General features: G+C 57.0%; 1 protein-coding gene across 1 annotated transcript in view; it reads left to right on the forward strand.

Moving 5' to 3' along the window:
- Positions 1–5,710, forward strand: part of LOC110482566 (polyunsaturated fatty acid lipoxygenase ALOX15B) — a 28,121-nt gene extending 22,411 nt beyond the window's left edge. The window contains exons 18-20 of the mRNA XM_077789457.1: positions 1,797–1,897; positions 3,149–3,319; positions 5,279–5,710. Coding sequence (XP_077645583.1) covers positions 1,797–1,897; positions 3,149–3,319; positions 5,279–5,458 — 452 coding nt within the window. The 3' untranslated portion in view covers positions 5,459–5,710. The remainder of the gene's footprint in view (positions 1–1,796; positions 1,898–3,148; positions 3,320–5,278) is intronic.
- The last annotated feature ends 7,875 nt before the right edge of the window (positions 5,711–13,585 follow it).

The raw sequence follows: 13,585 nt of genomic DNA on the forward strand, positions 1-13,585 counted from the left end.
TCAGGTGGGCTCAGGTGAGCTCAGGTGGGCTCAGGTGGGCTCAGGTGGGCTCAGGGGGGCTCAGGTGGGCTCAGGTGGGCTCAGGTGGGCACAGGTGGGCTCAGGTGGGCTCAGGTGGGCTCAGGTGGGCACAGGTGGGCACAGGTGGGCTCAGGTGGGCTCAGGTGGGCTCAGGTGGGCTCAGGTGGGCACAGGTGGGCACAGGTGGGCTCAGGTGGGCTCAGGTGGGCACAGGTGGGCACAGGTGGGCACAGGTGGGCTCAGGTGGGCACAGGTGGACACAGGTGGGCTCAGGTGGGCTCAGGTGGGCACAGGTGGGCTCAGGTGGGCTCAGGTGGGCTCAGGTGGGCTCAGGTGGGCACAGGTGGGTTCAGGTGGGCTCAGGTGGGCACAGGTGGGCTCAGGTGGGCTCAGGTGGGCACAGGTGGGCTCAGGTGGGCTCAGGTGTGCTCAGGTGGGCTCAGGTGGGCACAGGTGGGCTCAGGTGGGCTCAGGTGATCACAGGTGGGCTCAGGTGGGCTCAGGTGGGCTCAGGTGATCACAGGTGGGCACAGGTGGGCTCAGGTGGGTTCAGGTGGGCACAGGTGGGCACGGGGGGCTCAGGTGGGCACAGGTGGGCTCAGGTGGGCACAGGTGGGCACGGGGGGCTCAGGTGGGCACAGGTGGGCTCAGGTGGGCACAGGTGGGCACAGGTGGGTTCAGGTGGGCTCAGGTGGGTTCAGGTGGGTTCAGGTGGGCACGGGGGGCTCAGGTGGGCTCAGGTGGGCTCAGGTGGGCTCAGGTGGGCACAGGTGGGCTCAGGTGGGCACGGGGGGCTCAGGTGGGCTCAGGTGGGCTCAGGTGGGCTCAGGTGGGCTCAGGTGGGCACAGGTGGGCACAGGTGATCACAGGTGGGCACAGGTGGGCTCAGGTGGGTTCAGGTGGGCACAGGTGGGCTCAGGTGTGCTCAGGTGGGCTCAGGTGGGCACAGGTGGGTTCAGGTGGGTTCAGGTGGGCACAGGTGGGCACGGGGGGCACCGAGGTGGGCTCAGGTGGGCTCAGGTGGACACAGGTGGGCTCAGGTAGGTTCAGGTGGACACAGGTGGGCACAGGTGGGCTCAGGTGGGCTCAGGTGGGCTCAGGGGGGCTCAGGTGGGTTCAGGTGGGCTCAGGTGGGTTCAGGTGGGCTCAGGTGGGCTCAGGTGGGCACAGGTGGGCTCAGGTGGGCTCAGGTGGGCTCAGGTGGGTTCAGGTGGGCTCAGGTGGGCACAGGTGGGCTCAGGTGGGCTCAGGTGGGCTCAGGTGGGCACAGGTGGGTTCAGGTGGGCACAGGTGGGTTCGGGTGGGCTCAGGTGAGCTCAGGTGGGCTCAGGTGGGCACAGGTGGGCTCAGGTGGGCTCAGGTGGGTTCAGGTGGGCTCAGGTGGGTTCAGGTGGACACAGGTGGGCTCAGGTGGGCTCAGGTGGGCACGGGGGGCTCAGGTGGGCTCAGGTGGGCTCAGGTGGGCACAGGTGGGCACAGGTGAGCTCAGGTGGGCTCAGGTGAGCTCAGGTGGGCACAGGTGGGCTCAGGTGGGCTCAGGTGGGCTCAGGTGGGCACGGGGGGCTCAGGTGGGCACAGGTGGGTTCAGGTGGGCACAGGTGGGCTCAGGTGGGCTCAGGTGGGTTCAGGTGGGCTCAGGTGGGTTCAGGTGGACACAGGTGGGCTCAGGTGGGCTCAGGTGGGCACGGGGGGCTCAGGTGGGCTCAGGTGGGCTCAGGTGGGCACAGGTGGGCACAGGTGGGCTCAGGTGGGCTCAGGTGCCCGGGCCGTGCCAGGCGTGCCGTCCCGGCTGGAGTCGCGCCGTGGCCTCGTCACCTTCGTCACCGTCATCATCTTCAGCTGCTCGGCGCTGCACGCGGCCACCAACAGCGGGCAGGTGAGAGCCGGAGTGACCGCTGACCCTGAGTGACCAGAGTGACCAGAGTGACCAGAGTGACCACTGACCCTGAGTGACCAGAGTGACCACTGAGTGACCCTGAGTGACCAGAGTGACCAGAGTGACCAGAGTGACCAGAGTGACCACTGAGTGACCACTGAGTGACCAGAGTGACCACTGAGTGACCCTGAGTGACCACTGACCCTGAGTGACCAGAGTGACCAGAGTGACCAGAGTGACCAGAGTGACCACTGAGTGACCAATGAGTGACCAATGAGTGACCACTGAGTGACCACTGAGTGACCTGAGTGACCACTGAGTGACCACTGAGTGACCCTGAGTGACCAGAGTGACCAGAGTGACCAGAGTGACCACTGAGTGACCACTGAGTGACCAGAGTGACCACTGAGTGACCAGAGTGACCACTGAGTGACCCTGAGTGACCAGAGTGACCACTGAGTGACCAGAGTGACCAGAGTGACCACTGACCCTGAGTGACCAGAGTGACCACTGAGTGACTCTGAGTGACCACTGAGTGACTCTGAGTGACCACTGACCCTGAGTGACCCTGAGTGACCACTGAGTGACTCTGAGTGACCAGAGTGACCACTGAGTGACTCTGAGTGACCACTGGGTGACCAGAGTGACCAGAGTGACCACTGAGTGACCAGAGTGACCACTGAGTGACCACTGACCCTGAGTGACCACTGAGTGACCACTGAGTGACCACTGAGTGACCAGAGTGACCACTGACCACTGAGTGACCACTGAGTGACCCCAGGTGACCCCAGAGTGACCACTGACCACTGAGTGACCACTGACTGCTGAGTGACCACTGAGTGACGCCAGGTGACCCCGAGTGACCACTGCCCGCTGTCCTGGGGCTGTTTTGGGGCTGGGGGCATTTGGGGAGGGCTCGGGGGGGTCTCAGGAGCTCCTGGGGGGGCTCGGGGATTTTGGGCTCGGGGATTTTGGGCTCTCTCTCCCCATTTTTGGGGTCCCTCTGCCCCATTTTGGTCTCTCTCCCCCATTTTTGGGGTCTCTCTCCCCATTTTTGGGGTCCCTCTCCCCCATTTTGGGCTCTCTCTCCCCCATTTTTGGGGTCCCTCTCCCCATTTTTGGGGTCTCTCTCCCCATTTTTGGGGTCCCTCTCCCCCATTTTGGGCTCTCTCTCCCCATTTTTGGGGTCCCTCTCCCCATTTTTGGGGTCCCTCTGCCCCATTTTGGGCTCTCTCGCCCGTTTCTGGTCAGTTTGAGCTCTCGGCCTTCCCCCCGAACGCGCCGGCCGCCATGCGGGAGCCGCCGCCGCGCTCCAAGGCCGCGCTGTCGGAGCAGGAATTCCTGGCGGCGCTGCCGGCCATGAACACCACGGCCACGGTGCTGGCCGTGCTCTGGGTGCTGAGGAACGAGCCCATGGACATGGTGAGACCCCTCCCCAAAATAACCCACCCTCCTGGGACCCCTCCCCAAAATAACCGACCACAAACCCAACCAAAACCAACCTAAACCAACCTAAACCAACCCAAACCCACCCAAAACCAACCTAAACCAACCCAAACCAACCCAAACCAACCCAACCCAACCCAACCCAACCCAACCCAACTCAAACCAACCCTGGCCGTGCTCTGGGTGCTGAGGAATGAGCCCATGGACATGGTGAGACCCCTCCCCAAAATAACCCAGCCCCCTGGGACCCCTCCCCAAAATAACCGACCCAAACCCACCCAAAACCAACCTAAACCAACCTAACCCAACCTAAACCCAACCCAACCCAACCCAACCCAACCCAAACCCAACCCAACCCAACCCAACCCAACCCAACCCAAACCCAACCCAACCCAACCCAACCCAACCCCGGCCGTGCTCTGGGTGCTGAGGAACGAGCCCATGGACATGGTGAGACCCCTCCCCAAATTAACCCACCCCCCTGGGACCCCTCCCCAAAATAACCGACCACAAACCCACCCAAAACCAACCTAAACCAACCTAAACCAACCCAAACCCACCCAAAACCAACCTAAACCAACCCAAACCAACCCAAACCAACCCAACCCAACCCAACCCAACCCAACCCAACCCAACTCAAACCAACCCTGGCCGTGCTCTGGGTGCTGAGGAATGAGCCCATGGACATGGTGAGACCCCTCCCCAAAATAACCCAGCCCCCTGGGACCCCTCCCCAAAATAACCGACCCAAACCCACCCAAAACCAACCTAAACCAACCTAAACCAACCTAAACCCAACCCAACCCAACCCAACCCAACCCAACCCAAACCAACCCCAAAGTGCCCCATCCCCCAGAGACCCCTCCCCAAATTAACCCAACCCCCTGGGACCCCTCCCCAAAATAACCAACCCAAACCCACCCAAAACCAACCTAAACCCAACCCAACCCAACCCAACCCAAACCCAACCCAACCCAACCCAACCCAACCCAACCCAAACCCAACCCAACCCAACCCAACCCAGCCCCGGCCGTGCTCTGGGTGCTGAGGAACGAGCCCATGGACATGGTGAGACCCCTCCCCAAAATAACCCAACCCCTGGGACCCCTCCCCAAAATAACCGACCCAAACCCACCCAAAACCAACCTAAACCAACCTAAACCAACCCAAACCAACCCCAAAGTGCCCCATCCCCCAGAGACCTCTCCCCAAATTAACCCATCCTCCTGGGACCCCTCCCCAAAATAACCGACCCCAAACCCACCCAAAACCAACCTAAACCAACCTAAACCGACCTAAACCAACCCAACCCAACCCAACCCAACCTAAACCAACCCCAGCCGTGCTCTGGGTGCTGAGGAACGAGCCCATGGACATGGTGAGACCCCTCCCCAAAATAACCCACCCCCCTGGGACCCCTCCCCAAAATAACCGACCCAAACCCACCCAAAACCAACCTAAATCTGAATAATCCAAACCTAACCCAACCCAACCCAACCCAAACCAACCAAACCCGACCCCAAAATGCCCCATCCCCTAGAGACCCCTCCCCAAAATACCCCAGACCCTGAGACCCCAAACCCACTCCTGACCCCCAGTTCCTCCCAGTCCCCTCCCAGTCCCTCCCAGTCCCTCCCAGTTTATCCCAGTTCCCTCCCAGTTCCTCCCAGTTCCTTCCCAGTTTATCCCAGTTCCCTCCCAGTTCCTCCCAGTTCCCTCCCAGTTTATCCCAGTCCCTCCCAGTCCCTCCCAGTCCCTCCCAGTTTATCCCAGTCCCTCCCAGTCCCTCCCAGTCCCTCCCAGTTTATCCCAGTCCCTCCCAGTCCCTCCCAGTTCCCTCCCAGTTCCCTCCCAGTCCCCCCCAGTCCCTCCCAGTCCCCCCCAGTCCCCCCCAGTCCCTCCCAGTGCTCCCAGTAACCCCAGTTCCTCCCGCAGCGCCCCCTGGGTCACTACCCCGACCGTCACTTCACCGAGAGCGCCCCCCGGCGCCTGATCCGGCGCTTCCGGCGCCGCCTGCGCCGAATCTCCCGCCGGATCCGGGCCCGGAACGCGGCGCTGGAGCGGCCCTACCCCTACCTGGACCCCGAGAACATCGAGAACAGCGTGGCCATCTGAGGGGCCCCAAAATATCCAAAATATCCAAAAATATACCAGAAATATCCCAAAATATACCAAAATATACCAAAATATACCAAAATACCTGAAAATAGCCCAAAATAGCCCAAAATAGCCCAAAATGTCCCTACCTGGACCCCGAGAACATCGAGAACAGCGTGGCCATCTGAGGGGCCCCAAAATATCCAAAATATCCAAAAATATACCAGAAATATCCCAAAATATACCAAAATATACCAAAATAGCCCAAAATATCCCCAAAATATACCGAAATAGCCCAAAATAGCCCAAAATGGCCCTACCTGGACCCCAAGAACATCGAGAACAGCGTGGCCATCTGAGGGGCCCCAAAATATCCAAAAATATCCAAAAATATACCAAAAATATACCAAAATATACCAAAATATACCAAAAATATACCAAAAATATACCAAAAATATACCAAAATATACCAAAATAGCCCAAAATGGCCCAAAATGGCCCTACCTGGACCCCGAGAACATCGAGAACAGCGTGGCCATCTGAGGGGCCCCAAAATATCCAAAATATCCAAAATATCCAAAAATATACCAGAAATATCCAAAAATATACCAAAATATACCAAAAATATACCAAAATATACCAAAATACCTGAAAATAGCCCAAAATACCCCAAAATATCCCCAAATGCCCCAAAATATCCCCAAATACCCGAAATTATCCCAAAATATCCCCAAATTCCCGAAATTATCCCCAAATATCCCATACCACCCGGAAATGTCCCGAAAAAGCCCAAAAATATCCCAAAAACTCCCGGAACACAAAAAATGCCCAAAATCACCCCAAAATTCACCCCAGGATCTGTGCTGGTGTACTGGTCTGAACTGGGAGCTGTTACTGGTGTGTACTGGTCTGAACTGGGAGCTGTTATTGGTGTGTACTGGTCTGAACTGGGAGCTGTTACTGGTGTGTACTGGTCTGAACTGGGAGCTGTTATTGGTGTGTACTGGTCTGAACTGGGAGCTGTTACTGGTCTGAACTGGGAGCTGTGACTGGTCTGAACTGGGAGCTGTGACTGGTCTGAACTGGGAGCTGTTATTGGTGTGTACTGGTCTGAACTGGGAGCTGTTATTGGTGTGTACTGGTCTGAACTGGGAGCTGTTATTGGTTATACTGGGAGCTGTTATTGGTTATACTGGGAGCTGTGACTGGTCTGAACTGGGAGCTGTTATTGGTTATACTGGGAGCTGTTATTGGTTATACTGGGAGCTGTTACTGGTCTGAACTGGGAGCTGTTACTGGTTATACTGGGAGCTGTTACTGGTCTGAACTGGGAGCTGTTACTGGTGTGTACTGGTCTGAACTGGGAGCTGTTACTGGTCTATACTGGGAGCTGTTACTGGTTATACTGGGAGCTGTTACTGGTCTGAACTGGGAGCTGTTACTGGTCTGAACTGGGAGCTGTTACTGGTTATACTGGGAGCTGTTACTGGTCTATACTGGGAGCTGTTACTGGTTATACTGGGAGCTGTTACTGGTCTGAACTGGGAGCTGTTACTGGTTATACTGGGAGCTGTTACTGGTTATACTGGGAGCTGTTACTGGTCTGAACTGGGAGCTGTTACTGGTTATACTGGGAGCTGTTACTGGTTATACTGGGAGCTGTGACTGGTCTGAACTGGGAGCTGTTACTGGTTATACTGGGAGCTGTTACTGGTTATACTGGGAGCTGTTATTGTTCCATACTTGTCCATACTGGTCTATACTGGAACATTACTGGTCCATACTGGGAGCTGTTACTGGTTATACTGGGAGCTGTGACTGGTTATACTGGGAGCTGTTACTGGTCTGAACTGGGAGCTGTTACTGGTGTGTACTGGTCTGTACTGGGAGCTGTTATTGGTCCATACTGGTCTATACTGGAACGTTACTGGTGCATACTGGTCTATACTGGGAGCCACGACTGGTCTGAACTGGGAGCTGTTACTGGTCTGTACTGGGAGCTGTTACTGGTCCATACTGGGAGCTGTTACTGGTCTGTACTGGGAGCTGTTACTGGTCCATACTGGGAGCTGTTACTGGTCTCTACTGGGAGCTGTGACTGGTCCATACTGGTCCATACTGGTCTATACTGGAACATTACTGGTCCATACTGGGAGCTGTTACTGGTCCATACTGGGAGCTGTTACTGGTCCATACTGGTCTGTACTGGAACATTACTGGTCCGTACTGGTCCGTACTGGTCTGTACTGGAGCGTTACTGGTCCATACTGGGAGCTGTTACTGGTCCGTACTGGGAGCTGTTACTGGTCCATACTGGTCCATACTGGTCTATACTGGAACATTACTGGTCCATACTGGGAGCTGTTACTGGTCCATACTGGGAGCTGTTACTGGTCCATACTGGTCTGTACTGGAACATTACTGGTCCGTACTGGTCCGTACTGGTCTGTACTGGGAGCTGTTACTGGTCCATACTGGTCTATACTGGAACATTACTGGTCCATACTGGGAGCTGTTACTGGTCCGTACTGGTCCGTACTGGTCTGTACTGGAGCGTTACTGGTCCATACTGGTTTATACTGGAACGTTACTGGTGTCAATAAAGGTGTCGGTGCAGCCGTGTCTGTGTGGGGGAAGGGCACTGGGCGTACTGGTTTGTACTGGTTTGTACTGGTTTGTACTGGTTTGTACTGGGCGTACTGGGCTGAGGTGGGACAAACCCAGTGAAGGAACTGGGAGGGACTGGGATGAACTGGGGTTAACTGGGATGAACTGGGGTTAACTGGGATGAACTGGGATGGAACTGGGATGGAACCAGGATGGAACTGGTGTTAACTGGGATGGAGCTGGGATGGAACTGGGATGGAACTGGTGTTAACTGGGATGGAAGTGGGACAAACTGGGAGGGACTGGGATAAACTGGGATTAACTGGGATGAACTGGGATAAACTGGGGTTAACTGGGATAAACTGGGTTAACTGGGATGAACTGGGATGGAACCAGGATGGAACTGGTGTTAACTGGGAAGGAACTGGGATGGAACTGGTGTTAACTGGGATGGAAGTGGGACAAACTGGGAGGGACTGGGATAAACTGGGGTGTAACTGGGATGGAACTGGGATGAACTGGGGTTAACTGGGATGGAACTGGGATGAACTGGGGTTAACTGGGATTGAACTGGGGTGTAACTGGTGTGGGGGTGGCTGAGGCCGGCAGGGCTGGAACTGGTCGGACTGGGAGCACTGGTGGGAACTGGGAGGGAACTGGGATCAACTGGGAGGGAATTGGGTCAGGGCCCAGCCCCAGTGTCGCAACTGGGATGAACTGGGGTTAACTGGGATGGACTGGGGTTAACTGGGATGGACTGGGATGAACTGGGGTTAACTGGGATGAACTGGGGTTAACTGGGATAAACTGGTGTTAACTGGGATGAACTGGGGTTAACTGGGATGAACTGGGGTTAACTGGGATGAACTGGGGTTAACTGGGAGGGAACTGGGATGGAACTGGGATGAACTGGGGTTAACTGGGATGGACTGGGGTTAACTGGGATGAACTGGGATGGAACTGGGATGAACTGGGGTTAACTGGGATGGACTGGGGTTAACTGGGATGAACTGGGGTTAACTGGGGTTAACTGGGATGAACTGGGGCAAGGCCCAGCCCCAGGGGGCAAACTGGGATGAACTGGGGTTAACTGGGATGTACTGGGATGAACTGGGGTTAACTGGGATGAACTGGGATGAACTGGGATGGACTGGGATGAACTGGGGTTAACTGGGATGAACTGGGGTTAACTGGGATGAACTGGGATGAACTGGGGTTAACTGGGATGAACTGGGATGAACTGGGATGGAACTGGGATGAACTGGGGTTATGAACTGGGATGGAACTGGGATGAACTGGGGTTAACTGGGAGGGAACTGGGGTTAACTGGGATGAACTGGGGTTAACTGGGATGAACTGGGGTTAACTGGGATGAACTGGGGTTAACTGGGAGGGAACTGGGAGAGCCCCGACATTCCTGGAGCATGAAGTGCCCAGAACGGATGGACTGGGAGAAACTGGGACAGACTGGGAGGGAACTGGGAGAAACTGGGACAGACTGGGAGGGACTGGGAGAAACTGGGACAGTGTGGGAGGGAACTGGGAGGGAACTGGGAGGGACTGGGACAAACTGGGAGGGACTGGGAGCGCTGGGAGCTGTTACTGGGAGCGCTGGGAGTCCTTACTGGGAGCGCTGGGAGTCCTTACTGGGAGCGCTGGGAGTCCTTACTGGGAGCACTGGGAGCAGCAGCGCCGAGGGACCCCCGAGGACCCCGCGGGACCCCCCAGGACCGGGACCCCCCCAGGGACCCCCCGGGACCCCCAAAATCCCCCCGGGACCCCAAAATTTAACCCGGGACCCCCAAAATCCCCCCGGGACCCCAAAATCCTCCCGGGAACTCCAAAATTTAACCCGGGACCCCCAAAACCCCCCCGGGACCCCCAAAATCCCCCGGGAACCCCAAAATTTAACCCGGGACCCCCAAAATCCTCCCGGGAACCCCAAACCCCCCAGGGACCCCCAAAACCCCCCCGGGACCCCAAAATTTAACCCGGGACCCCTAAAACCCCCTGGGACCCCCCAAAATCCCCCAGGGACCCCAACCCCCCTCCCCAAAAGCTTCCCAGGGACCCCCAAAACCCCCCAGGGTCTCCCCAGGGACCCCCCAAAAATCCCCCAGGGACCCCCCCAGGACTGGGAGCCCCCCAGGGACTCCCCCAAAAGGAACCCAAAACCCCCCGGGACCCCCAAAACCCCCCGGGACCCCCAAAACCCCCCGGGACCCCCAAAACCCCCCGGGACCCCCAAAACCCCCCGGGACCCAAAAACCCCCTGGGAGCCCCCAAGGACCCCAAAACCCCCCCCGGGACCCCCAACTCCCTCCAAGACCCCCCCCAAAATATTCAGGGACCCCTTAAAGGACCCCTGAGTGACCCCTGGGTGACCCCTGGGTGACCCTGAGTGACCCTTGAGTGACCCTTGAGTGACCCCTGAGTGACCCCTGGGTGACCCCTGGGTGACCCTGAGTGACCCTTGAGTGACCCCTGGGTGACCCCTGCCCCCCGGTTGACCCCTGACCCTTGAGTGACCTCTGAGTGACCCCTGGGTGACCTCTGAGTGACCCCGGGGTGACCCCTGACCCCTCGGTGACCCCTGAGTGACCCCTGGGTGACCCCTTAGTGACCCCCGTTTGACCCCTGACCCCATTTGACCCCTTACCCCGTTTGACCCCTGGCCCTCGGTTGACCCCTGACCCTTGAGTGACCCCTGAGTGACCCCTGAGTGACCCTGAGTGACCCCTGGGTGACCCTTGAGTGACCCTGAGTGACCCCTGGGTGACCCTTGACCTCTGTCTCATCCCTGAGTGACCCCTGACCCCAGTGACCCCTGACCACCGGTGACCCCTGACCCCGGGTGACCCCCGTTTGACCCCTGACCCCAGTGACCCCTGACCGCCGGTGACCCCCGGTGACCCCTGACCCCGGGTGACCCCCGTTTGACCCCTGACCCCCGTTTGACCCCTGACCCCGGTGACCCTGGCGGCGCGGGCGGGGCGCGGGGGTGGGGGAGGGGCGCGGTACCGGCTGGGCGTGGCCACGGGCCCGGGGTGGGGGAGGGGCACCCTGGGGGGCGTCAGCGTCACCCTGAGGGGCAGCGGGGGGAGGGCGCCCACCTGGCACCTGGGGTGGCCCCGGCACCGCCTGCGGCCCGGAGCCGTGAGTGCTGGTTATACTGGGTATACTGGTTATACTGGGTTATACTGGGAGCACTGGGTTATACTGGTTATACTGGGATATACTGGTTATACTGGGTTATACTGGTTATACTGGGTTATACTGGTTATACTGGGTTATACTGGTTATACTGGGAGCACTGGTTATACTGGGAGCACTGGTTATACTGGGTTATACTGGGTTATACTGGGTTATACTGGGAGCACCAGGGGGAGGGCGCCCACCTGGCACCTGGGGTGGCCCCGGCACCGCCTGCGGCCCGGAGCCGTGAGTACTGGTTATACTGGTTATACTGGTTATACTGGGTTATACTGGGTTATACTGGGTTATACTGGTTATACTGGTTATACTGGGTTATACTGGGTTATACTGGTTATACTGGGTTATACTGGGTTATACTGGTTATACTGGGATATACTGGGTTATACTGGGTTATACTGGGTTATACTGGGTTATACTGGGTTATACTGGGTTATACTGGTTATACTGGGATATACTGGGTTATACTGGGTTATACTGGGTTATACTGGGTTATACTGGGTTATACTGGGAGCACCAGGGGGAGGGCGCCCACCTGGCACCTGGGGTGGCCCCGGCACCGCCTGCGGCCCGGAGCCGTGAGTACTGGGTTATACTGGTTATACTGGGAGCACTGGTTATACTGGTTATACTGGTTATACTGGTTATACTGGGTTATACTGGTTATACTGGTTATACTGGTTATACTGGTTATACTGGTTATACTGGGTTATACTGGGTTATACTGGTTATACTGGGAGCACTGGTTATACTGGGTTATACTGGGTTATACTGGGAGCACTGGGACTGGTTATACCGGGTTATACTGGGTTATACTGGGAGCACTGGGACTGGTTATACCGGGTTATACTGGGTTATACTGGGAGCACTGGGAGCACCAGGGGGACAGCGCCCACCTGGCACCTGGGGTGGCCCCGGCACCGCCTGCGGCCCGGAGCCGTGAGTACTGGTTATACTGGGTATACTGGTTATACTGGGAGCACTGGTTATACTGGGTTATACTGGGTTATACTGGTTATACTGGGTTATACTGGTTATACTGGTTATACTGGTTATACTGGGTTATACTGGGTTATACTGGGTTATACTGGGTTATACTGGGTTATACTGGGTTATACTGGGAGCACTGGGAGCACCAGGGGGACGGCGCCCACCTGGCACCTGGGGTGGCCCCGGCACCGCCTGCGGCCCGGAGCCGTGAGTACTGGTTATACTGGTTATACTGGGTTATACTGGTTATACTGGGTTATACTGGTTATACTGGTTATACTGGGTTATACTGGGAGCACTGGGTTATACTGGGAGCACTGGGTTATACTGGTTATACTGGGTTATACTGGGTTATACTGGGAGCACTGGTTATACTGGGAGCACTGGGTTATACTGGTTATACTGGGTTATACTGGGTTATACTGGGAGCACTGGTTATACTGGGAGCACTGGGTTATACTGGTTATACTGGGTTATACTGGGTTATACTGGGAGCACTGGGTTATACTGGTTATACTGGGTTATACTGGGAGCACCAGGGGGACAGCACCCACCTGGCACCTGGGGTGGCCCCGGCACCGCCTGCGGCCCGGAGCCGTGAGTGCCGCACTGGTTATACTGGGAGCACTGGGAGCACTGGGTTATACTGGTTATACTGGTTATACTGGGTTATACTGGTTATACTGGTTATACTGGGTTATACCGGTTATACTGGTTATACTGGGTTATACTGGGTTATACTGGGATATACTGGGAGCACTGGGTTATACTGGGTTATACTGGGTTATACTGGGTTATACTGGGATATACTGGGTTATACTGGGTTATACTGGGTTATACTGGGAGCACTGGGTTATACTGGGTTATACTGGTTATACTGGGTTATACTGGGTTATACTGGGTTATACTGGGTTATACTGGGAGCACTGCGAGCACTGGGACTGGTTTATACTGGGACCACTGGGACCACTGGGAGCACTGGGAGCACTGGGAGCACTGGGACTGGCAAACTGGGAGCACTGGGATGGGACTGGGATGGGACTGGTGGGGACATTGTGACACAGGTGACACAGGTGTGACACAGGTGTGACACACAGGTGTGACACAGGTGTGACACAGGTGACACAGGTGCCCCAGGTGTGACACAGGTGACACAGGTGTGCCCCAGGTGCCCCAGGTGACACACCTGTCCCATCCCCAGACCCTGTGGGTGGAGGTGACGTCCCCGCGGGCCCTGGGGACTGACACAGGTGACACAGGTGACACAGGTGACACAGGTGACACAGGTGTGACACAGGTGTGACACACAGGTGTGATACAGGTGTGACACAGGTG

Source organism: Lonchura striata, chromosome 34 (genome assembly GCF_046129695.1).
Source record: "Lonchura striata isolate bLonStr1 chromosome 34, bLonStr1.mat, whole genome shotgun sequence".
NCBI lineage: Eukaryota > Metazoa > Chordata > Aves > Passeriformes > Estrildidae > Lonchura > Lonchura striata.